The 26,699-nt window shown below is 39.8% G+C and overlaps 1 protein-coding gene across 2 annotated transcripts in view; it reads right to left on the bottom strand.

Annotated features, from left to right (window-relative positions):
- The window catches only part of LOC138621013 (inactive dipeptidyl peptidase 10-like), a 198,411-nt gene that overhangs the window by 42,266 nt on the left and 129,446 nt on the right, over positions 1-26,699 (bottom strand). For both annotated transcript variants that reach the window (XM_069698730.1, XM_069698731.1), the window contains exons 4-5: positions 5,306-5,400; positions 4,528-4,602 (exon numbers count right to left, since the gene is read on the bottom strand). In XM_069698730.1, coding sequence (XP_069554831.1) covers positions 4,528-4,602; positions 5,306-5,400 — 170 coding nt within the window. The remainder of the gene's footprint in view (positions 1-4,527; positions 4,603-5,305; positions 5,401-26,699) is intronic.

Raw genomic sequence — 26,699 nt, 5'->3', positions numbered from 1 at the left:
TATTCAGTTGGAGAAATCCCACCATCTCCAGGAAGTATTCAAACGGGCTAGAAATCGTCTCTGTTGTTAGGTCGTTGCTAAGGGTTGTAGTAAACGTTGCATACAGTACATAGTCTACTGATTGTTTTACAGCTGAAGGTCTGTGTATTCCTGTGTATTGTCGTGGAAATGGAGATCACACAAACAGAGAGAGTGAATTGGCCCACAATATGAACACATTTTGATTATGTATTTTAATTAGTTGGTAACTTGTTGTATAATCACAATATTACGCAAGAGGGTGCGCTTTAACGTCATTAATTGGCACGACGATGAGCATCACTGTGTCTCTTGTGTAATATTGCTTCAATAAAGTATTTCCCTTTAATAATTAAAAAAAAAAAATGTATGTACGTTTTATGTGTTGATTTGAACTGCACTGATCTGGGACTGTTACTGAAAAGCTCAAATAATGGCTGCCTTCTCTTTCATTCACCTGCCCCGCGTGCCTTTGAAAACGACAGAGGCTGTGATAACGATGGCAGCTGATATGATGTGATAGACCCGAACGGATGATGATCACAAGCCACCGCCACAAATGAGGTGATGATCTGCTTTCTGTCTTTGTCTCCTCCCGACTGTTGTGCGTCGTTCCCACCGCCTGAGGCCCCGGAGCCTGATTGAGCCTGATCGAGCCACCTGCCTTCCAGATGATTCTCTGCCTCCATCAGCTGAGCCTGCCAAAGCCTCTTTATGTTGGACAGGCACAACGACTGCAGCTCTTCCAGTACTCTGTTTCTGCCCATCCACAGTCAAGCGTCACCCTCATTGTACTGTAATGTCATACGTATACTGAGGCTCCGGCTGAGCACCGAAACCATTCAGCTCCTGCTTTTGTAAAAATTTTAATGAGAGCCGTTCAAAGCCGTGATGTCGTTGCTGCTGACAACGAACAATTTTGTGATTAAAATCCAGAACATTACACTTTCTTCAATAATTGTTGAAAATATAACGAAACAAATTGTAACATCTGAACCAAAACAAATGATTACAAGTGGAAAAAAAATAACAAGAATCACACTGCCACATCTCGAAGGTGCTAAAATTGTCCACAAGGCGTGATGACTGTTATATTTCATTCAGTGCACCAGCAATGAACCTATTAGGAAAGCAATTTATTTTTCCTAGAAAAACTGCTGGTATTGCTCTTCATCACAAACGTGTCAAGCTCAAGGTTGATTCATTTTATATTATTTTTTGCAACTAGATGCAAAACAAAAAAGTTGCATACATTTACAAATGAAGAATAGAGAACAGTGCATTCATGGTGCAAATCGAGTGTCAGGTCTAAAGCACATGATGTCACATTTAATTCCTTTAAGACATATAGATGACAATAATAGAGGTTAAATATCAAAGAGTTCAGAAAAAGTTTGGTTTTATATGGTGAATCAAGGTCTCTCTATGAGCCACTGAAGTGAAAGCAACATTTTAAGATGTGTAAAACGCTGCGAGGCTATGAGGTCAAGTCTGTTTGAAACACTGTAGTTTTTCTACACATTACTGCTCCTGGATTATTAATGCAACACTTCCAAGCTTGGTCTGTCATCCAAAAATGACTTGGACAAAACTAAAACGAAGCAAACCGCGATGGCGACAGGTGTCCACTTCAGTCACGCTACAGGTATGAAACATCCGCCAGAAACTGAATTTCTCTTTTCTGGTTTAAAGGTGCCTGCCAATAATAAAGCAAAAACTGCTGTAAATAAGAAATGTGCCACAAAGGTCTCAGGCATGAAACTGTTTGACAAGTGAAGTCAATGCATTACTTTACAGTTTCAGTCATTTCCAGCTCGTTTCCTTGTAATTTATTATATAATTTGCTAAGTAATGTTTTTTCTTCTGTGCAAAAGCACGATTTAAGCAATCTATGAGTATACATTTTATGGTAAAGGCAAATTTGTTTTAAATGAAAAATATAAAGTTCTTTAAACTGTGAGAGCAATTATATTATACAATTTCCTCATGTTGTTGGTGTTATCAAAACAACAGAGATATGTTATTTCTTATAATTAGCATAATAAACGTGCAAAAAAACATAGTTAATAATAAGTAGCAAATAAATTCAGACTGCCAGAGGAAAACAGTCGATATGCAGGAAACTAAACTATTCAGCTAATAATTCAAGTACAGGTTCGTTCATATTATGGTTAAAGAGAAGTTTATTTTTGTATCTGATTTGTAGTTTATTTCTCCTTTTCATTCAAGCAGCTGCAACCGCAAGCATGTATTCACTTATTAAGATGGTCTGTATGTCCTTCTTATGTTATCAATCTTTCATCAGGCTCAATGCACAGCACAACCTTTTTTAATATTCATGGGTCACTAAATAAAGTCTCCTCAGCACTGCCTTTAAAACTCATGTCATGTTCAGTCTTGATGACGTCGAGTCTCAATTAAGTCGTGTGTCAAAGAAGGAGTCAGCTTGTGTAGGAAACGGAAAAAACTGGATTTCCAACAGTGAACGTCCATATTAACAAATTTAACATGAATAATAAAGGGCATTTTGTATTTGTGACTGTGGACAGTTTTTTTCTTGCTTTATGTTTCATTGTGCGCTTGCAGTTTGAAGCTTCCATCCTAGCATGCAGGCTCATTAGGAGAATATTTATAACTATATTTAGACTCTTCACACATTCTTGCCACAAAAGCTGTTCGTGAAAAGAAAAGTATTTCAGTTTGTCAGCTGGTGTCGCCGAGGGATTTAACAAACAGCAGAGGAAGTCGGTGTAAATTAACAGCAATTTTACACGTTACTTTCATTACATTTGATACAACAGGACCAATAGTACAGTTTCTACTAAAATCCTCCTTTCAGTATAACCTTGTGCTAAAAATAAGCCGGGCTTCTGGCCATCGGCTGTATTGTTTCAATAATTGTAAGTCTAACCCTTCATGCAGAATATGCAAATGAGCTCTGATTAATCGCCTTGTCACTAATCCTCATAGTTGATCCCTTCCGGAGTGGAGAGTCCAATTTACATATCTCATTTTGCATCTACTCTTTTCTGATGGAAAGCTGGTAATTACGGCCCGAGCTGGCCCCGCTGCTCTATTAGTGAATGAATGTGACCTGCCAGTCTCACAGGGGCCACAATGGAATTCCAATCACCCTCTGACCCTGGCTCTTGTCAAAATTTATCAGGCAACCCCGAGGACTGCAGCGTCAATGTTTATTCAACCCTGACGGTTTATTTCTGCATGGCTTTGTCTCTACAACCCCGAGATGTTCTGCTGTTACAGCTAAATAAAACAGCGGGTTTGACTGACAGCAGGAAAGGAGTCAGTCTCATACTGTAATTGCCTAAGAAGTCCTTTTCAGAACAGTATTAGGCGTCCGAGTGCGGCAGAGTGCTGAGACAAGATACATTTAATATCTCAAATCCTCCTTCTTCTAAATTGACTTTTTTTTTTTTTTTAGAAACAATTCAAATCAGCTTAGATTTCAGTTGGTGTCACATTTTAGTAGAACACGGCATTTTCAAAATAAGAGCATAATGGAATGCAGTGAATTTAGTTCATTGATCAACAAAAAGAAACCTTACAATGCTGAATAAAACTGATAATCACATCAGAATACTATCACATCTTCTGTTTGAATAAAGGGTGTTTTCTTTGCCGTCCAAGCGGCAACCAACAGTGACGTCACCCGTTGGTTCGTGAATGGTCACAATGAAGCCTCGAGTTCAGATTTTGGCCGTCGCCATCATCCAAGTTCGGAGCGGTTTGGAGCCAGGAGTGACCATATTTGGACGAGCTGGGGAGGAGGAAGGGGTGGGTCTGACTCGACCTGATTGGAAACCTAGCAATACTACGGCCTGACCACCGATAGCTGTAACCTGACTGCACACAGGCCTGTCAATCAAACAGACACGCCCCCAAAAACACAGCTTTTTGAGGCTTATTTTCCAATTAATAACAGGATTATTTTCAGATGCACCGCCAGAAAACTAATAAGAATCAGTGACTTTAGCTAACAACACCTAAATAACTTGTGGAGAATATTATGAGACTAGTCAAATGGGAGTCTATGGAGTCGGAGGCTTTTTGGAGCCAACCTTTAGTGGCACTCGGTGGTATCGCAGTTTAAAGCACTTTTGCATCAGCCTCATTTTTCAGACTATAATTATACCCTGGTCACACATTCGGTATTACACCGAAAGTTTTATCACAGAAGAGAAATATGGTTTAGATTATGTTTGACTGTCTCCAATCTGACCGACACAAAAGAGTATCCGCCTGCTTACACCAGAATTCTCAATAACAACAATGCACAAGTGCTAAACAGTGAAACTTTTTGAAATTCAACAGCACAGATCTCTCCAAAATCATCCGTTTACATTTTATGCATAAATATCTGAACAATCCAATATATATGCAGGAAGGATGCAGACTGAAGAGTTTCGGTATGATGGAAATGGAAACAAAAAACAAAGTCTTCTCTTTCAGCAACAACAGTCTCAGCACAGGTGATTTTAAGGAACTTACCTGTTTCACATCGTATGCGAAGAGAACATATTTCAGGTCAGGGGAGACAGAATATTTGGCCACATTGAAATTAATCTAGAGGAAATTAGAGACAAAGAAAGACAAATAAGGATAAATACACATATAATACCATCATTATTACCAGTTGTACTATTCAAGCCAAAAGTTTGGAGACATTTATAGTTTTACTAATTCTTACGGTGTTGATAAAAACAGAGGAATACAACAATCTGTATTTATGTAATCAGCAAAAAGAGTGTAAAACAAGGGAAAAATATGCTTTAAGTTCAACATAATAAAAACGGCTTCGCCACGCTCTTCATCCTCTCTACCAGCTTCATGACATACAGTACATCACCTGCCCTGAAACAGTCCAGTACAGCAAAACGTGGGATATCCACGCTGTCGAGGCGGGAAAGCTACATGTTTCTTTTTTTTGTGGTGGGCGAAAATGAAACGGCCACAGCCACGTGATTTACAGGAAAATGAAACTTTTAGCAAAATGTCCAGTCATGTCCGCATGCTGAAGAAACTGAACCCCAAGTGGCTCCCTACTGGAAGGCGAGCACCTTGCAGGGCAGCTCTGCCACTGTTGGTGAGTGAATGAGAGGCAAACTGCAAAGCCTCTTGAGACCACTAAGGTGCTCCATAAGTACCAACCACTTACCATTTTGAGAACGCTCACCTGTTAACCGAAAACCATTCCAGGTGACAACATCATGAAGCAGGTTAATATAATGAATAATAATGTATCTTTTGACTGGTACTGTACACTTACAAATGTTGTGTTTGTCAGGACGATCTCAGTTTCATTGGTGAGGATGTTGAACTTGATGACGTGACCGTCGCTGTTCCTGTAGATGACTTCAGAGTCTTGGTTGAGAAAAAGACAAAGAAGAAAGAAAAAAACACCTCTATGAATGAAAACTGGATTCCTAAAGCTGTCAAAAAACAAATGCACAGAGAAAAACTTTGAAGCCAAAACAGTGAATCAGCCATCCTAAATGTATTTAGACCTGCCAATATAGCATTGAAAGCAACATCTTTTCAGCTCCTTTGTTCTCTAAAATAAATAACGGAGCAGCAGCAGGCAGACAAAAAGGTCCAAAGTTTGAGCAACGGTGATGTAAAGTGATTAATTGTGAGATTTCAAATTGAGACAAACATAAAGGGAAAGGGGCCGTTTTTTTGTTTTTTTTTATTATTATTTTTTTATCTTGTAGGTACACAGCGTGTTGTTTATTGATGAGAGCAGGCATTGTGCGGCGCAGCCAGGAAAACATCTTTTTGTGCTGAGCTGGATTGGTTGGACGTGACTACATTGTTTGTTTTGTGTCGGAGCCAAACGCTGAGAAACGAAGCCCAGCTCGAATGTCACGGAACGATAATACTTTTGTGCGATGCACAAACACTACTAATGTGCACGCATGTCAAAGAATTTCTGAACAGGAAACTAAGAAGTGCCTGATGCTAATTAACAATAATAATGCTCAATGTGCAGACACATAAGAAGATGAAAATAAATAAGAAGATAATAAATAATCCAACCAGGTGCCCTGACTAACGTATTGATGTGTAAACTGTTTCCATTCTGTATCAAGTTGTCAAATGCACAATACATGTGTGAATGCAGCTGCTTTTCCTTTTATTTCTTGACAAGAAAGAAACCAATTGTTGAGTGAGAAGCAGAGACAAACTTTGGGCTCCGTGAGTAGAATAAAATCACACATGAACCACTGTTTTCACAAGCAGCGATGTGAGCGGTATCAAAAGAAAAACTCCTCAATGAACCTACGAGGGAGGGTTTGTTTGGTGACGATCAACGCTATCCACGTATGGTTTTCAATGTCAGATATATGACGAAGTGTATCGATAAAAATTAAAAAAAATAAAAAGAACATCTCCTGCGGACCAATACAGTTTGCTACAAAAAAAATAAAAAAGTTAACCTCCGAATCTGATTCTCTACAGGAATTCACCCAAAAAAAAAAAAAATCTTTTTGGCAGTGTCAGCTGGATGGGGATCAGTCTGGCTCTCCGGTTTGCAGTGAAATATCTCAACAGCTATCAGATGGACGCTAATGAAATTTGGAACATGCCTCCATTGTTCCCAGATAATGAATCCAAAGGACTTTTTGTCTTTTCATTTGGTGCCATCATCTAGTTAAAACTGAGAATTTGTCCAAAACTTTGGTTTAGGACTTGACCAATTTTATATTTATATTGGTTCCTGTGGCATGCGCTTCAGTCCAAAGCAGCGAGCAAATGAGGTGCAAACCAAGCCACAGTAGATCAGGCCAAAGCCACTGGGGAAATGTTTTGTTTTTTTAAAACCTCTGAACAACAAAGTAAACAATGCCCAGCAGGGGGGCAGAACTTTGTCTAAGTTACAGAAGTACATTTTTCTGCCCCAAACACATGTATGTATTTATCAAAGAGACGCAGCAGGCTAGAGTTGCAGTCTGTGTGACAATCGTCCAAGTGTCTGCGAGGTGTGTCTCTCCCGGCGATGCACATGCATTTAAATAGAGGATCACCCAAATAACCAGCTGCAAGATCAAATTAGTGCAATTTTATAGGCAAAATTTGCTAACCAATGAGTTACCTTCTTATATTTTAACGAAGCACATTTCCCTGGAGACGTTTACTTTGTTGTTTAAGTACTCATCGCTAAGCTAAGCTAACATATAGCATGTCAATTTGGCATGCTGTGAAGAACCAACAGTTGCGTAATGGGCTGCAATTACCAGAATTAGCCTGGTGTTAAGAAAAGACTTACATACCACAGAAAAAGTACCAGAAAACCAACAATCACTCCAAAAAAAAAAAGTTTAGTTTTTGTTTCTCTAAATTATCAACACAACTTTCATTTCATGTCCAGCGCTGTTGAATTGTAAATCAGTGCCGACCTATGAGGTAGAGGTTAATATTTTGAGCTGATGAAGAGGAACTCATTGCAGTGATCTTTAAAACATTACCATAGGTCTCGGCTCTGCTCTGCACTTGTCTCCTTAAATAATGAAATGTTCGTAGCTGAAAGAGAACAAGCTATGGCTCTAATGTATAAGTAATGTCCTACGTCTGTTACCCGATGAATAATAAAACGACTCACTTTTTTTTTTCTTACCAAGCTTACGTGGACTTAAGCAATGGTCACTGTACACGCTATCACTGCAGCTTATATGAGTGTGTGCGCGCGCGCGTGTGTGTGTGTGTGTGTGTGTGTGTGTGTTATCTAAAGAAAAAATATGAATTCTTATGAAGTAAAGGTTGTTATTTAGGACTAGGCAGTCTTTCTTGTATCCTCTTTGATGCTAGTTTCTGTCCCATGATGTCATTTTGTGGCCCAAACTGTGTTCCTGCCAGAATGAGGACTGAATTAAACATTATCAGTGTTTCATTAGATGATTATTAATCACGACCGACGACATTATCTCTTCTTTAAAACCTGCGCTTTTAATACTTTGACAGTTCTGCTGCTGAAAAGAACAGTGAGCCATGAAAGGGAGGGTGGTGTCCTTGTATGAGGGGTAAACAATCCCTTAATGAGCAGTTCAAGGAGAGGAAACAATGGGCCCCATGTGACAGACATTTGTAAGAACAGTTTACTAATGTTTTTCGGTATCACGTAGGAGACGGAAATTAGTGGTTTAGAATAAAACCTGTCATATTTGTCACGTACAAAAATGACAGCGACAAGTGGATAGTGTCTCGGTCTGAAAAATTAAGCCAATGCAGCTTTAAAGTGACTTAATGTGCAATACCATCTAAAAAAAAAAAAAAAAAGCCTCTGGCTCCAATTGACTCTCATTCAAAAAGCATTAACTTCTATCATGGAACACAAAGTCAATAAATGTTTTCCACGAGTCATTATGGTGGCATTAGTTAAATTCTCTCCTTCTGATCAGTGCCTTGATGGTTCTTCTGAAAATTATTCTGTAATTTATTTGATATTAGGCCTCAAAGAGAGGTATGTTTGGGGGTGTGTCTGGTGTGATTGAAAGGCCTGAGGTGGCTGAAGAAAAACCCATTACTTCACCCAGATTATGAAATCCTGAACAAAAGAATCCTTTGAAATTCTCTCTTCTGTGAATATCTATTCTCATCCGATTGGTAAACAGCCCAACACAGGACTGCTTGAAGACACAAATGAGACCGGGGTAACGATGTCGCCCTTCCGGTGTTTGTGCTTAGCGAGCCACGAGACGCATTGTAATTTTCCTTTGAAAAACAGCAGATTTATTTGGGTTTTAACTGTCCAGCTCTAGAGTCTGCTGCCCACACAACTGCCATAACTGTCAGGAAGTAAGAGATTAATCATGCCGGCTGACTGCAGGCAGAGGCGGCAGTAAGGAATAACAGCGCTCAGTACTGAAGCCGATAATTACGTGCCACGTTTTCTAATCACATGCCTATTTTTTGATCATTGAAGGAAATGATAATGACACAGTACATATAATCATTTTGTGCCTACAGTGAGATTGTGTCTTTGAACCGTCTTCGATAGTACTCACTGTTTGTGTTTGAGATTATGTCCATTTACAGGACTTTTAAGCACTTTTTTGTCCAGAGGCTCATCATCACAGTCTGAGTTTCGCACATTATAAAAAAAAATCTTACAACATTCAGTGGATTCATGTTTTTGACCATAGTGTGCAAAGTTGTGGAGCAGTTTAGGGACTGTCCTTCTCCTGTTTTAAGACAAAGGTATCCAACCCATTTCTTGCAAGCTACCAGTAGCTCGGCACCCGCTTCTGAGTACCTCATGGAAGGTTAAAACATTTCAGTAATTTGATTTATTTAAGTCTTAACCTATCCAACAGAACGAAGCTATCGACGCGATCGATTAACGAGTGGACAATCTCCCCTCGCTCCCTCCCACCTGTGTCTGCTCTGCACTGTGTAGGTGCAGCAGAGGTTGAGCTCCGCCCACAGTGAGACACAGAGATCAGAGGACAGGAACACAGCAGAGACTGTCACACTGAGCTGGAAACAAACAGCTGCTCATAAATTAGGTAAATAGCATAAATACAGCGGGCCAGAACTATAAAGAGTGTCTGTCACTGAGTGAGAAAGAGGTCCGAGTTACACCACAGTTCAGCTGAATGCTGCAACTCATCAAATGTAATTCTTTCAGGAGGATCGGGGGTCCCAATCACAGAGTAAAACACTGGATATTTAAGATTATATCTTATATTATAACGATATTTGACACTTTTCAGACCGGTTTGGCCACACAAGAGTTGTGTAATTGTTGATACAGAAAACCTAAAGAAATGCATACAGAAAAAAAAAAAAAATCATGCACATGGTGTTGAATTTAAGCTGTTGTTAAGATAACAAGGACCTGTGCACAAAGTTAAGGTGTTTTTAAGCGACCAACCTGTCTTCAATACCCAGCATCTTACTCTCCAATCTACTTTGCCACTGGATGTAATTATGAATAATTGTCTAACAACTTCTTAGGATACTGGACTTAGTTGAATTGGAGCAAAACCCTGCAGTCAGAGTAGTGGAACAGATTAATGCCCAAGAATACATGTTTGACAGTCATCTATAAGGAGAAGATTTGGGTGTACACATACTTCTGGCCGTTTCTTCCTCTGGGGTTTTGACCAGTATTAAGACAGTTGTTGTGTACTACTCATTTGCCAAATATTGTTTCTAATTCTGTCTTATACCACTACCGCTCCATTTTGCACTTAAAAAACATGTAAAAGATACACAAACACCTTTCAAATTCCACCGTATTGCACCTGCAATATACGAAAACAATATGCCTATCTCTGCCAACCTCCCCACAGCTACATTAGCCGCAGTGTCTCAGGTACAGGCAGGTGGGAGGTTGGGAACAGTGAGGAGCTAAACTTTAGCCTCAGAGCCTTTTCACTGGCAGATGAGGATGCACAGCTGATGGAGTGCAGAGTCGAGGGGAAACTTTGGGCACAATGTAATATGCATAGCGCACACTGAATTATTCAGCCGAGATTGCGTAATGCCTGAATGCTGCGTCTGCAGTCCCTAAGGTTCCACCAAATGTCACAGCTGGTCGAGCTCAAAGCCAACTTGTTAAAGTTAGAACACGAGCGCTCGGTTGCGCAGATGCTGACAGTAAATGTGTCAGCACGTGCCGGGATGTAAGGATTCGGTGCCAGACACTTACAGCGTTTAATTAAAAATGCCACCTGTGATTCGCCCGCTCAGACACTTTGGTTTTCTTGCTAATGAACAAAGAGCAGAGTCAGGTTTACCAGAACTTACAGGCAGGGAATCAGTGGGTCCTTAACATTAATTCATTCATTCATTGTTTTTAAATGTCCTTTTCTTTTGCCTTATGTTTTGATACTTTTAACGGTTTTATGTGAAGCACTTTGAATTGCCCTGCTGTTGAAATGTGCTATACAAATAGCGTTAGAGGTAGTTTAAGTCTTAAAAAGTCTTATTTTTGATTTTTACTTATGAATGGTCTTAACATTTTGAGATGATGCAGACTCAGGATAAATCATATTAACCTGCATGGATTTAACATTTCCTATTTAAATATAAAATCAATTGTTTTTCAGTTTCAGTTCCAAACATTCTCATTTTATTGAACTGACCTGGTTTTCCAGACAAACAAAAGCCTTTGTGATTTTCTCTGAAGGTAAAAAGATTCAAGAAGCAGGTAGAATCTGAAGCATATCATCCCTCCATGTTCTCAGAGCAAACACATGGTGGCTAATTTGTCACACATATGTTAAGTTAAGTTAAGTTAAGTTAAGTTAAGTTAAGTTAAGTTAAGTTAAGTTAAGTTAAGTTAAGTTAAGTTAAGTTAAGTTAAGTTAAGTTAAGATACGTGTTTTCTCGCTGGTCAAAGAAAACCTCACAGCTTCAAAGATGCATTCCTGTTAGCATTAAAAACAAAAGTTAATTAGCCAGTTTACAGACTATTCTAAAAAAGAGCATTCCTCATCTCTTACTCCCCTCATCTTCTGTCATCTTTCCACTGTTGACTACTTAATAAAACCCTAAAAAAAAAAAAAAAAAAAAAAAAAAAAAAAGAGAGAAAATGAGCAAATGAGAGATGAATGAAGTCTTCGATGGTTCTCTGTTCTGTTTTAGCCCAAGAACAACTGAAGGTAACTTAGACAAGCAGGACAGCGGGTCAGAACCACCGTAGCAGATTAAGAAGACACTGTTTTGGTACAAAAATAGCCTGATCCAAAGTTGGGACTGAAATTGAGAGTCAGGTTTGATTGATTGTTGTGTACCATGTTGTGTACCTTCTCTTCATTTGTGTCACAGCCTCCACACAACCTGTCCATGACATTGACCAATGGGAGCCCGGAGCGCTCTTTCACACACAGCAGGACCAAATCCGTACTGTCCTCTTGATGCGTCCGTGGTCGTTTCTCTCTTCTTTTTTAAATCAGGCTTTAAGGCTGACAAACACAACCAGTGTCATTTATTTTACCGTTTGGTTGGTTATATGCTTGTTTCTGGGAGAGGACACCTCCTACCCAACGACATCGCAAAGAGCATAAAAGACAAAAACAGCCACGATTGGTTGGTGACACATACTGTACGTGGTCTTTTTCTAGCTCTGTAATCATCAAATTTGACACAGCGACCATCTTAGACAAAAATATTATGTCATCTAGTGTCATCATGATGCTGTCATTTATTTGTTAATAGTGAAATATTACTATTAGATGGATGGAAGTGAAATTTACAGCAGATATTTAATGTCTCCAGGATACATCCTTTTTCTAACAAAACATTTAGTATTGTTTTTCCCAAGATAAAAATAAACTGGCATGTTTAGACTTTTTTAAAACAAATTTCTTCTCAGAGAAAAAAGATGTTGTTTAAACGTTGGTAATGACTAATAAAAAAGAACAATTTCAATTGAAATTAATAAGTGAATAATGGAATAAAGTTTGAAGAGCGTGTACAAAAGATTCGGCATTGTAGAGTTTGGAGAGGAGTTTCTGCTTTTATTTTTTTAGAAAAGCACTTCAAGTGCATCACAGTACAATTGACGAATTGCTATTTTTCCCTGAATTTCTGTTCAAATCAGTTGTCACTGTGATTAACAAAATAAGAGAAGACGTGTGTCTTAAATTAGCGCCCACCTCTGCCAGCCTTCTCCCCTTTGACTCCCTTTATTTTTTCTACCAGAGGAATAAATGAGCAACATTCTCCGATTAGATCAGAAGATTAGGAGGCAGATTAGCACAACACCTTCTCGGCTACGCGAACCTTTTAGACCTCATTAATAAGGAGATTTAATTCATTACTGAGCCTTATTTAACAAGCTATTCTCAATCATTACGATCGACTTGTTGGGGGTCGCATCCGAGGACCCTGGGCGAGACTTTTTCGATATTAATAGTTGATTGCTGCCTTCACTGCATCTGAAATGCTCAAAACAAACAGATACATTGACAGGCCCGCTCCTGTATGTGTATTAGCCCTGTCAATCACAACTAATACGCCCATTTAATCCCCCCCCCACCGCTCCTCCCATTTTAATTCCTCCACCGATGCAACAAGTTAACGATGACATGTTTAGTTTTCATCAGGGCTGCAGACAATTTATGGGTGCAGATAATTTAAGCGAGCGCAATGCTGGTTTTGAAAAGGCTCCTCTTGTGTGTGCCGAGCACCCACTCCAGCCCCGTTTGACTCTAACGCTGCTGGACGTACAGGCGAAGAATGAGATGCAGTGGGACTGAGAACACGCACTACTGCTGATCTGGGAATATATCCTTATGAAACACAACATTATTTTGCGTGTGTGTGTGTGTAAAAGAGACTGGAATATATCTGCAGTGTCGCTGCTCTCCTTCAGCTGTGCATCTCCTCCTCTCCTTCCTGTTCGTCCCCATCATGTACAACAATGTCAGCAACAAAAGCAGGTGAACAAAACCTCCTCTTCTCCTGAGAATAATGTTACTAAACTGGTCCCGGTCCTTCCCCTTAAAGGGCGAGCCTCATCCACTTCGGGGAAGCGGCTCTTCAGAGGTGTCTTTTTCGCCTCCCAGCCTGTACCTGGATGCCTCGTATTTCTGTGCAGTCAGCAGTTCTTTGCCTGGAACCCGCTCTTCCCCTGTGGTTCTACCAGGAATACCTCCATTATGTCAAGGTCTTTCATCACCAGGTCACCTCAGCACACACCCTAACATCCATTTCACAGACACAAAAAAAAGAACTTACTGCTATGACAACAGAGCACAAAACCACATTGAAAATCCTTCAAGGCGATGATTCTCAACATATTTCTCATGAATGACTTGACTTTAAGTTAAGGCAAACAGTTTTAGCTGAGACTATTGATTCGGAGGCCTATTATTTGTTTGGCACATGTAATGTATCCAGAAAGACGCTGTTGTGCCTTAACAATATCGTTCTGTGCCAGCTCCGGGCTGTTAAAAGCGAGTTGAGGTTGAATGCTGTGACTAATGTTCACACTGGCTGAGAGGAGCGAACACAAACACATAAAGACCAACAGGGAGCTCATTGTGACTGACTATAATGTTAATAAACTGCTGGAAAAATCAAAGTCTGATTCTTATATTCATCTTCTCTGTTTTCATACTGAGATCATGAGGAAATAACTGATTATGAACCTTATTGTTGTTATTGTAACAAAAAAGAGTCTTCTTTACCACAAAAGCGCAGTTATAAATGTGTGATCAGGGGGGAGCAAGCGATGATCTGGCTCGATCTGATTGGAAACCCGGCGATACTACATCCTGTCCACCGATAGCTGTAACCTGACTGCACGACAGCCCCATCAATCAAACAGACACACCCCCAAAAACGCGGCTTTTTGAAGCTTATTTTCTAATTAATGATGGGATTATTTTCAGATGGACCATCAGGAAACTAAAAAGGAGTGACTTTAGCTAACAACACCAAAACAACCTGTGGAAAAAATGTATTGATTTAGAATTTTATGAGACTAATTGAATGGGAGTCTATGGAGCCGACCTCTAGTGGCCCTCGGTGGTATTGCAGATTAAGGCACTTCAGCATCGGCCTCATTTTTCAGACCCAGAAGCTACGCCCACTTTTATAAACAGTCTATGATTGTGGCATAATAGTATTTCTATCATTAAACTTGAATGAAGTCATGACGGGTAATCTGTATTGAGGTTTGTGACACAGCATTTCCCAAACAACATGCAGGCAGTGGGTCCCAAGCCTTACTTTCCAAGTTGCTTGACACACGAAAGTAACTTAAAACTCATCTGGATATTAGACTGATGACCAACCCTCTAAATTCTGGAAGAAGAACCAGATTTGCACTCACTAACTCACCGTATGATAAAACAATGGCAAATATAATTATTCTATTACCAATGCAAAAGTCTGCTGCCTCTGCTGAGATGTTTCTCTTTATACCTGCCTCTCAAAAGAATACATTCAATAAGTTAGTCAAAGTTTTTTTTAACTGTTTATTTTCTCCTTATTTTGCTTATGGCTTTGCAGTTAGTTTTCGCTTGAAAGCACTGGGGAAAATGTACAATGTGTAAAGTAGATGACTGAATGCAGCCCGGTAATATTTAAAATTATACAGAGGAGTGAAACAGCCACTTCCCTGATTGGCATGCGTCGCAAATTTGTATCCTCTGCATCTCGTAGCAAGCGCGGCTTTTATTTTCTGAAGTGTCTGAGTGGTGCTTAAAGATTTCTGAGAGCCGCCGTACAGTAAATAAAGAGCTGTTTCTAACCTGGGTCTTCTATGATCTCAGAGAGCCTGCCAAAAGACAGACCTGAGTTACTGCCGCTCATTGACTCCTCTTATTAATTTCTCTTCGTTGACTGCTCTACAAGACGCCTGATATGAACCGCATCTGATTTGCATTGCAAAGCACCGAACACTGACAAGGTGCACATTATTGACTGTGTTAATCATCTTCTCATTAAATACAGCACATGTGTGGAGGCAAAGGTTTCATCCTAATCATCATCACTGGTTTAAACCCCCAGTATTTTTCAGTTAATCTAATCATTGCCACTGCAGCCTTAATGCACCAAATTTTACCACTTAAAAATAAATGTTAAAAATAACAAGAAAACCCCTGAAGCTGTTTAAAGAGGCTGTCACACTGAATTAGTGTGTACAAGAATAGATTTCACTCCATATCTCCACACCGATTCTTCACACTGAGAGCTATTTTTGTTTTAACAATACATTACAGATTAGGCAGTAACCCACCGTGACCTCACTCATTGGTTTGTGAACGGACGATTTTATACCTTCTTGCATTTTGATTGTAGCCATTTAGTTTTTTACGGAGCCAGAGGTGACCATATTTGGATGAAGTGGGCAGCAACAAGGGGTGGATCTGGCTGAGAACCCAAGGACACGATGCCCCTCCCACATATACTGGAAACTTTACTACACCAAAGCATGTCAATCAAACCAGGCACGCCCACAAACATAGCTCTCTTTGAGGCCTAATATCTAATTAACAATATCATTATTTTCATAAATACCACCAGAGCACTGATCAGAAGGAGGGAATTTAGCTAATGAAACCATATCGACTTGTGGAAAAAATTCACTGACTTTGTATGTCAGGAAAGAAGTTAATGCTTTTTAAATGGGAGTCTATTGGAGCCTGAGGTGTTTTTGGAGCCAGCACCTACTGGCCCTAAGTGGTATTGCACTTGAAGGCACTTCTGCATTGGCTTTATTTTTCCGACTTTGAGACTGGGGTTAGTCCATTTTTCACATACAGTTACACATGGCGGAGACCAAAAACAGAGCTTCAATGTTCAGCTAGGCTCAGGTGGACGTAAATATTGCAACTGCTTGCTAACATGTTAGCCTTATGAAACTTATGAGGTGATATTTGTCAGTGTTGTATTTACAGCTTGTTGCAAAAGAAAACCCCAATCATTGCAGGTTGAAATAGGATGAGGTTGATTTAATTCCATGTTTCTATGTCAACAAATCACACTAAAATCGATCAACTTAATTATATTTTTGACCCCCTTCCTCCTCCTCCTCCTCAAGGGTCTTCCATCCTGCGTCTTTGGCATTATTTTATCTTTCAAGGTCCATCCATCCATCCATGCATCCATCCATCCATTAATCCATTACCCATACCTACTTCCAAGGTCTCCCTTAATTAAGACCGAAGTAGACTGGGAATTGGAAATTGCTGAATTTTCCCAGAGGTACAGTAACTGATATAAAAAATATTTTTGTGCTAGACTCAGCCTGATTCAATTTCCTCCATGGTATCCTCTATCCAACAGCTAAACTCAATCAAATATATCTTAATCAAGATTTAGGATTGATGCCATGATACTACAGCAGGCATGTTCTAGACCTAATCTACTTAGTGAACATCTTTCCAAAGCCACAGGTCAAAACATGAGATCAAATTTTCTGACAGACTTTTAGAGTTACAGTTACAGTGATACAGTTGACATTATGAACATTTTAGTTTTTGGCCAAAATTGATTGCCACAAATCACAAACCCTTTCTCAGTCATCCCTCTGGTATGAAGACTTGATTATGTTTATAAATCTTGGGAAAATAAGGTTTTACTGATAGGCCAACAGTTTTTGTAATACAGTGAACCCTCGCTATAACGCGGTTCACCTTTCACGGTCTCGCTGCTTCACGGATTTGCATCGTGCATTGAAATCACATTACGACTATATGTAACGTAGATATATTTAATGTCCAGTTCTATCTATTTCAATTGTAAAATAAAGGTTACTACTTCACGGATTTCGCCTATCACGGTTTCTATTTGGAACGTAACCCCCGCGAAAAACGAGGGTTCACTGTATGTCAATTGAACAAAAAAAAAGTGCAAATATTTTCTTATTTAGTTTTTAAAGATTTTATAAAATGAGGCTCAGTAACAGCTGGACATTGTAGTTTTTAGTAAATGTGGCTCAGACAGGAGTAAAATCTGTATTTGCTGGGAACTACTTTCAGTTGTGGATTAATGTTTTGTATTTCCAACAGGGATTGACCTAAACAATTCTTTACAGCCACCCTTAAAGGTATTTGCCTTATCAATCAGCCGAAACTTTTCAAATGCATCGCCGTCGGTGTCAGGGAGGCGATGATGTCAGAGGATGTGAGGAGGTTGGGAATGAGACACTATAGAGTCACCTTTGTCTCAAGAAGTCTATATTTAAACCCGCTATGTTTAATTCATGGCCAACCGTCATCCTTTCACACCGGCCCTGTATGTGAGACAGAACATCAGATGTACTGGTGACTTAATGAAGTGAAATGTCACAGCCTTATGGCAGGGTGGTGCAGGTTATAGATGGGATATGAATGTCACTCCATAATGCATCGGCCCCTCGTGACCCGAAGGGGGACAGCTGCACGGAGGGTTGTGTGTGAAGTGGATTTGCACTGGAATCCCACCGCAACCAGACACAAGTCCTACCGCCGATCCATAGTAAGTGGTTTAATCTCTTATCCAAGGACCTCATTCACCAATATAGTCTTAAGTCTCTATTAAATTTGTGCGTAAGAAAGGTCCTAAAAAAGTTTGCGTAAGATTTGTTAAGTGTTCTTCAACTGCAGAATTGTTTGCCCCTATGTTCTCGTAGATTATGAATTACATAGTCTTCAAGCGCGTGCCAGTTGTTCCTAATTAGCAAGGGTAAACACGAGTCCCCATAAAAGGGCACAAAATCAGACCAGCATTTCGTCATCCAGGGCGGATTCTCACGACCCCATCGGATGAAGTTGAGACTTTTCTCCAAACTTCTGCTATAAACTAACCGGTTTAAATAACAACGCTATGCCGAAGAGTTGCTGCGTAGTTAGTTGCACCAACAATGACGTGAACAACTCTTGTATTTTTTTTCCTGTCATGACCTAAAAAAAGATCCTGATTAAAGGGCTCTGTGGCACCACTCTATACAAGGGAAGACATCGGGACGCTGTGAGTTATAATGCAGCTCAGTCAGTTGTCAGAGAACAGTGCTGATGGGAGTTAGCGTACCATTTGTAGAGCAGGACTGAAAAATAAAATAATTCACTGGTAATTTGCACACCTCAAAACTCAGTAAGGTAGAGTAGGTGTCCACGGAGGACACCTGTGGCTACTGACATGACGAAGGAGGGCTAAAACTAAACTTTTTTTCCTATCCAGCATGTTCTATCATGGACATATATTTACTTGACACGGTGTTTTTGTGTCATTTATAAACTCATTTAACTCTGGTGGTTTTCTAATATTTCGGTTTTGTACCGCTATTTTACATGGAAGTCTATGGCGAGGGTCATTTGTTTTCCCACAAAAGGGGGCGGGGGCGTGCTGAAAGCCAAAGTTCCTGGATGCGCACACATTAATCACAGAAAATGAGAGAGAATAGAGAAGTTGAGAGAAATAAAATATTGAAATAAAATAAATGCATGGGATACAGTAGTTTGTTCAGTAAACGTTGTGTCGGGAACGGTGCACAACTGATGAAGTAAAATAATACAAATCGTAGGCCAAAAAGAGCATTGGAACGGCTTACATGGAGTGATCTGAGACGGACCGTTATCGGGGAGACGGCACTCACATGTCCCCGTGTTTAATAAGCGCTCGGTTTGTATTCAACATTTAAACATTGGCTTTTTACACCGGGCGACAGACCAAACGTTGCATGGAAACCCCCCAATGGTTTGATTTTTATCATTGATTAACACATGAGAGGCAACAACCCTCAGAGACAGAACCTGGCAGCTCGCAGCCCGTCCCTTCCTGCAGGAGGAACTCCAGATCCCGTTCAGCTGCCCCACGTCTGATCTCAGAGGTGGTCCTGGACGACTGGAAGTAGCCCGAACGCTGACACAGATCGCCTCAACAACGGCCAAAACCTCAGAAACTCTTAAAGAAATGAATACAAATTCAAAAAAAATTAAGATACACTGAAACCTGATTGTTGTTCTAGTGATGTGTTTCTTTCTTTGGATTGATTTTAAACTGTAAATAATCGTATTGTAAAAGTCAAATTGATTTTTAAAGCGTTTCTTTTTTAATTTTTTTTATAAAAGAACAATTATTGGCTGTCAAACTTGGACAGAAAGTCTTGCTTGACGATGTACTCAACCTTAGTTGATGCTTTAATTCATGTGTTGTTCATGCATGAAATCATAAATGAAAGACTTTGAACTTGTGTTACTTCCGGATGATTTTATGAGGTGTTAATGCATGAAGTGATGCTATAACCATGCAGGAATTCATGTACCATTGCCGTGAGGTGTTACCAGTCGTGGTATGTCAACTAGTGCAGAATCCCGAAGAATGACATCAGCAGTGGATGAATTAGTGACTGTGTGTGCCCTTTATGTCATGTAAAGGTGTGGAGACAAGGAGGTTGGGTGTCAATGACCACTTCAAGTCATAAGTCTTCAAATTGTCATAAAATCAAAGCCAGGTTTTGACACTATTTATCAATAGATTTCCATATAAAGTAGATTTCAGAGTTGGCTTTGGAGCTATTCCTGCCTTAGATTCAAACTGCCTGTCTTTAATGTGAGTCTGTTTGGCTGCACTGCGAACACATACTAAACATATACTAAACACATACTCTTCTCACAAAGATGTAGTTCTGGGACTGTTTGCTGCCATTAGCAGTCTGAGTAATTTGCTATGAACCACCTTTTGTGTGTTCTTCTTTTGTGTTTCCTTTTGTTTTGTATGTTGAATGTAAAATAGCAAATAACTCTAGCAGCTGCAGTATCAAACCACACTTACCGATACCATCGATAACCATAAGCGTCAACCAGGACTGAAACCTTTTGTAGTTTGTACACCAAGATATATCAAGAAATGAAAAGTATTATCAGTAAAATGTGTAATAAAGTAGTAACTTCTCGTGTGTGTGACCTTGCAGGCAAAAAAAAAAGCATCTTCCACAAACACGAGCGGCTAATGGCTTCTCCGACATATTCCTCTCTGCCAAAAGTGACCGCTCAAAGAGGCAACTGTCTCCATGGTGATGCAGTGATGCATCCCCAAGAGTGTGCAACAAGGCAGGAAGAAATAATCAGCACATTTACAGACACTTCAAGTTGAGTCAGTAAAACGCAGAGCCTGGCACAAGTTCAGGTGTGGATTGTAAAAAACAAAACTCTAAAGCAGTCATTATCACCGGAGGTGACGGGCATTAAGGACGACTCCGGCCTTCAGGTTGTCGGCTGAAGCATGAGGTGGTGAGTCAAAGACGGCCGCTGAAGGGCAGCGAGAGGCAGCGACCGGCGGGCTGCTGGTGGAAGCTGCAGCTCGGATCTTTCTGGTGACAACTTGAATGATACTTCGTTTTCCGTGTCTATCTGTTGTGCTGTTCGACTAAGTTCGATGTTGAAATCTAGGAATATGGTGGCAGCCCTTTAATACTCCCTGGAGAGGCGAGAAATTTGATCAGACTGATGGAAACTCTGGTTGCTTGTAGTGAGCCAGATCATTTGGCCGCTCACTCAGCTCAGCAATAACAGTCCTCTCTTTCAGCTGCTAAACGGCTCGTCATGTAGGTCAACCTCTGATTTTTACAATTCAGCAGAATTTTGCTACATTTCATAGAGTATGTGGGCATGAATATCTCTAATCTATGAGTAATTATTCTAAACCTTATAATTAGCAGAATACCATTATTTCACATTATGTTTGGTGTAAAAACACAAATGCAAAAACATCACACACTGCCTGAAGATTTTTCAACAGTAGGTATCATTGAAGTAATTCGGTCTGTTTGTTGAAAGTGTCGAAGTTCCTGCACTAGTCATGTGTTAATTAAAAAAAGAAAAGAAATCAACTCTCCGATTGCAGCCGGCTCCGGCTCCTATCATTCCGTTATAGCAGCCACACAGAGCTGACTCGTTCACGACCGACATATCACTGATCAGACAGCTGAGGTGAGTAGTTTATCCACACGATCCCCACTTCAGTTACAGGCAAAATATGAGGCGAAGGCATCAGAAAAGTTGACAATAATCCGTCACTGCGCGGGGACGATGAATATGGGGAGGATGGTTGCGTCAAGGTGGATGTTTACAATTATCTGCAGAGCTCATCATTTTACAGTTTGACTTTTGTTTTCTACATTTAACCTTGGTTAAACTTGGACAGGGCTGTCAATGTCATTGTTAATGACATTGTTATTATTGTCAATAGTAATGCTAACAAAACCTTTGCAAATATTAAAAGTTAATAACATTAAATCAGAATAATGTCTTAAACTACAAGGCCAACACAACTAGAAGCACTAAAGTAACGATATGACCAAATACCTCACTGTACTACTTTTCAGTGTCATACTGCGCTTTATTGAATCAGGAGCTGCAAATATTGACTGTTTTCATTATCTATTGATCTGTCTGCTGTTTGTTTGTTCTTCGTTTTGGTCTAAATATTTGTCTCAGAGCCCAAAGCGATGTCTTCAAATTGCTTGTTTTGTTAGATGTAGAGTTTAAAACACAACGGGGGAAAAAAAAAATCAATTCAAGGATTTTACTGATCAAGAGAGTTTTGCTTAATAATTTGTAGCAATTGTGAATTAAAATCCAACAGAAGATTAATCAACTACGCGTCTAAACACTACATTATAATAATGACAGTACTGAACTACATCAGACTGCAGTAAAGTGAACAAAAGATTATAGAATAAAACACTTTTCTTCCTGCAAAATTGTCAAACATTATTTTCCACCTCGCCAAACACTGCTCGCTGTCTTTGTTTTGTGTCGAAGCAGCAGCTGTGGATCCTGCAGTGAAACTTATATCAACACAATTAAACACAGAGATGTGACTAACACCGAGTATTTATTTATATTCCATACAAAATTATTTTTTTAAAGTGTCTATGGACACGAATAAAATCCAAAACAAGTTTGTCAGAAATTTGTATAAATCGTAATAGTGTTGCCGCATGTAGCTCCCTAACCCAGATACTGGACCTGATTCTTTATAACCTACTCAGGAGACACAGTCAAATTATTTTTAAACGTGCTTTGTGACTGGGAATGAAATAAAAAAAAATTAAAAAAAACAGTATGTGTGTGTTTTTTTGAGTGAGTTTTTTTTTTTTTTTTTTTATTCATCCACGTGTAATTTATTCCCTTCCAAATCATTTGGCATTTAGATGCAAACGGCGCTTTACTTTAATTCGTGATACACCTGCGATTTTAAAGCCCGTCTACTTTTTGGAAGGGAATCACAATGAAAGAAAAAAAAAAAAAAACAAGCCCAGCACTTTTTCTCAGCCTCAAACAAAACGCTATGAAAAGCTTTCAATTAGCCCAAACTCAATGAAAAAGTTAGCAAACTCGAAGGGCACGGAGCCAGTTCACGGGGCAGCTGAAAAAAGAAACACATGAAGTTCGACTATTTGACCTCAAAATGACACATGAAGGATTTCTTTTGAATATGTTTCAATAAATATTTAATTAAAAAGAGAGATGTCTGGTGATTTAACCTTTTGAAGTGCGTGGGTCTGTAGTCCGCTCTCCTCGTTAAATGAGCACACTGAGTCATCCCACAGTGAATGGCCTGTGACTGGTGTTTTTAACCCTGCTGCTATGATCTTCCAGCTATTCACCTTCACCCAATACATCACTGTCGTCCCTCCACACACAGGTAAGAGCCAATCAGCAGCCCTGCCCGAGTCCCACTAAAAGGGCCGTTCACGATCACAGCGCGCCGTCACTCATCAGCGATGTTCGTCAGGGTGCGGAAATGGTTGGTTTTCATGAAGCCTTAATTGAAACAAAAAGAGTCCGAATTATGATGCGCCTTTGTGCTTGTATCATGATTTTATATTAAACTTCCTTCACACAGCCGCAGGAATCTCACACATGTGATTGGAATTATTTTGACTGAAATCATCTGGAAGTTAAAGCATCAGTGGGTTCACGGGCTAAAGACATGTAAAAGGCAGTCAAACATCATCACAATAATTAAACAACATAAGCCAGACTGAGAAAAGTACAACCATCGGGAACAAAAAGCAATTATTTCTAACGCAGTGTATGTTCAGAAAATTATACCAAAATATATATATATTTTTAAAACATTTTACACTCGTTTATATTGGTGGATTTATATATATATAAAACATGAATCTTGTCTAGAACCAGTTTAGTCAGTACTTGATGATCAATAATGAAAAGTAAAAGTTACTATTCTGTGTACATGTCAATAGACCTTTATGGAAATTCATAGCAAGAAAAGCACAGGTGGAATTACAATATTAGATACAAATGCTTTTCTTGAACTTTAGCATGTCAAAATGTCTGCAGTGAAAAAGATCTACTGTTCATCTGTGTAGGTAAAGCCCAAATATGACCAAAAAAAAAAAAAAAAAATTCATTTTTTAGAGTAATTATTTCAAATTGCTCCTTTAAAATATTATTATGACTCATTTTGAAAATTTTCTATCAAATGTAACTCCCAGCTAAACCACAACTGACCAATAGGAGCTACCTGAGCACGATCATGCTATAACAAGGATCACAGCAACGCGTGCAGTACGGCCTCCCGTCCACTCGAGGGAAGCATCTTTGCTTATGAGAGGTATCAGCGTCACATGTTTTAGGAAAACAATGTACACGGTTAGGAGACAAACTCCCGGCGAAAACGTTGTCACTTCCCGGACTCCCCACCCTCCCAGGTGTGATGGACTGTAACGTCTTTGGTGCTTCGTGTCATTACCTCCATCGACGCACGTTTGTCACATGACCTCCTCTGTTTGTTTTTTCGTCATCGTCTAAACGTGCAGAAGTTTTCAACGTAATGAAGGCAGACCGACATGATACAGAAAACAACATATTCATTAAAAACAACAAAAAAAGAGGACTCCAGGGAGAGAGAGCGTGTTGGGATTGACGTGGTGGATTGACATTGATGGTATCACTTTCTGTTAGTGGGAAATCAATGGATGAGAGCAATTTTTCCGGCTGTCATACACTCTCTGCCTCTCTGTCTCTCACAAAGAGGACAAGAGGAGCTCTTTCACTGAGTGTGACAGACATTTTGTGTCTCCACTTTATTGCTTCAGTGTTTAACACTCCCTGCCCTCCTTTCTTTTCTTTTTCTAGCCTAAACATCATACACGATGAGAACTTGATGTTGTTCAATTCAGTTCAATTTCAGCTTATTTGTAAGTGTAAAGTTGCCTTCCAACATGGTCGCAAAGCTTTTTACATCACAGAACAACACACAGCAAGGAAACATGATAACAAAAGCACATTCAATTCACAAAAACTGCATTAAAAAAGTTGTTTTTTTAAAAGTAACCTCAGCCTGTAGCAGCATGACTAACTATAAGCTTCATCGAAAAGGAACGTTTTAAATCGAGAGAGGGAGCTTGTGAAGAGTGACTGTTGTTACAACTGGGCTTCATTTGTATTTTCTATTTTTGGGAATAGTTACTCATGTATTGCGATATTATGCAAATGATGACGCATCCACTATTGAAATTAATTTAAAAAAACACAAATTATTTAGTTGGAAGTTTTGATGCCAAACTCCTGACGCACCGTCTCTGCTAAAAAAAAAAAAAACAAACACAGAGACAGAACAGTGAAGAATTCAATCCCTCCATTTTAATCAGTGTCTTTCACCGCTAAGCGCCATGATAATGGGCATGTGTGGAGCTGCAAAAAATAGGATGGGCTAACAGGAGCTTAATGGAAGACGGAGAAGAGCGCGGGATACACCAGGCTGAGGAGGGATCGGGATGGAGTTCACACAAATGGGAAAGCTTTTCCCCAACCACCATATTTTATGGAAAAGAAAGTGGATTGAAACACTGGCTGAGCCGATGTGTCCGGCTGCCTTCAGCTAAAGAGCTGCCAAACATCAGCACAAAGCCATTAACAACCTTCACGCTCTAACAGACGGGGTGTATGTGCTATATGCATTTGGACGTCCGCAGAGACAAACAAACACACACACACACACACGCACGCACACACACACACACACACACACACACACACACACACACACACACACACACACACACACACACACACACGGTCGTCCCTGCACCGGTGCTTCAGCAGCAGTTCCCAGCACAGCTTGGGGAGTCTCTAATGTTAATTAATGAGAGGCACTAGAGCATGCAGTTCCTAATTAACCCCTGAGAACGATCCTGCAAAGGCATGCAAGCAGAAAAACAGCCGAAAATGAAAGGAATTTACTTCTTTTTTCTTTTTTTTTCTTTTTCTTTTTTACAACACCCTGTTTCCGTGCCGCCGATCCATACGTAGCAGAGCACTTTGCAGATCGCTGGCAGCTGACGGCAACACGGCTGATCTTTTAGTCCTTCTGCCGCCACGTCGGGTGACGGCGGGGAATACAGATTAATTGGCGTGATCATGTAGCTAATTGGGAAAGTGAAAGAAAATCAAGGTGGGTTGATGGCTCAACGCTAGAAGACCTACTGAACTGAGCAACAGTGATTAGTCTTCCGCTGAAGAAAGCAAGTCTGCCGGCAACACAAACATGTACTGGAAATCAGAGCATGATCTCAAATCGCTGTCCGCTTTACTCTAATAAGAAAATGTACGTGCTAAAACTTAAATCCACACAGCCGTGAATTACACCCGTAAGCATAAAAACTTCAGGTCAAGTGTGCCAGTGGATTCACAACCTACCCAACGGCAAACTTGGGTCACAGCCCGGTCGCTGGCCGCGAGCCAAGAGCTTCACGCTGCATGCCAAATTCTTGATTTAGAATAAAAAGGTGCAGAAAAAAAAAATTAAAAAAAAACTATGATTCACCAAATCTAGCCCCACAGCGAGAGTAATGAAACCTGTAGGTGCCAAGGTGAATTGTAGAATAGACTGATAGGATTTCTACATCAAAAAAGTTTAATTACCTGATCAGAAATTCTTAAAGGTTCCATATTGCATGAATTCTGATTTTATTTTCTTATTAAGCAGGTCTAGGTGCTTCATAAATACTGTTAAAGTGTCAAAATGCACACTGTGCATGTGGGACAAACTGTTTGGATTTCAGTAATTTGTGATATCACAAAGTTTCGCTCATGTCATAGGTCTGTCCACAGCACGGCCGACTGTCCAAACGTTGTATGTGCAAGAAAACACAAAGCAGTTATTCAAGCTACAAGTTGAAAGAAAAACAATTTGGTCACATCACCAAGAAAGAAATCAGCCAATCAGAAGAGAGTTTTATTGATATT

This window comes from Brachyistius frenatus, unplaced genomic scaffold (genome assembly GCF_029030835.1).
Source record: "Brachyistius frenatus isolate BFR_SWC_R1_liver_20210118 unplaced genomic scaffold, ASM2903083v1 Contig_28, whole genome shotgun sequence".
Classification (NCBI taxonomy): domain Eukaryota; kingdom Metazoa; phylum Chordata; class Actinopteri; family Embiotocidae; genus Brachyistius; species Brachyistius frenatus.
The sequence above is the reverse complement of the archived record's forward strand: the minus strand, read 5'-3'. Positions and strand labels throughout refer to the sequence as shown.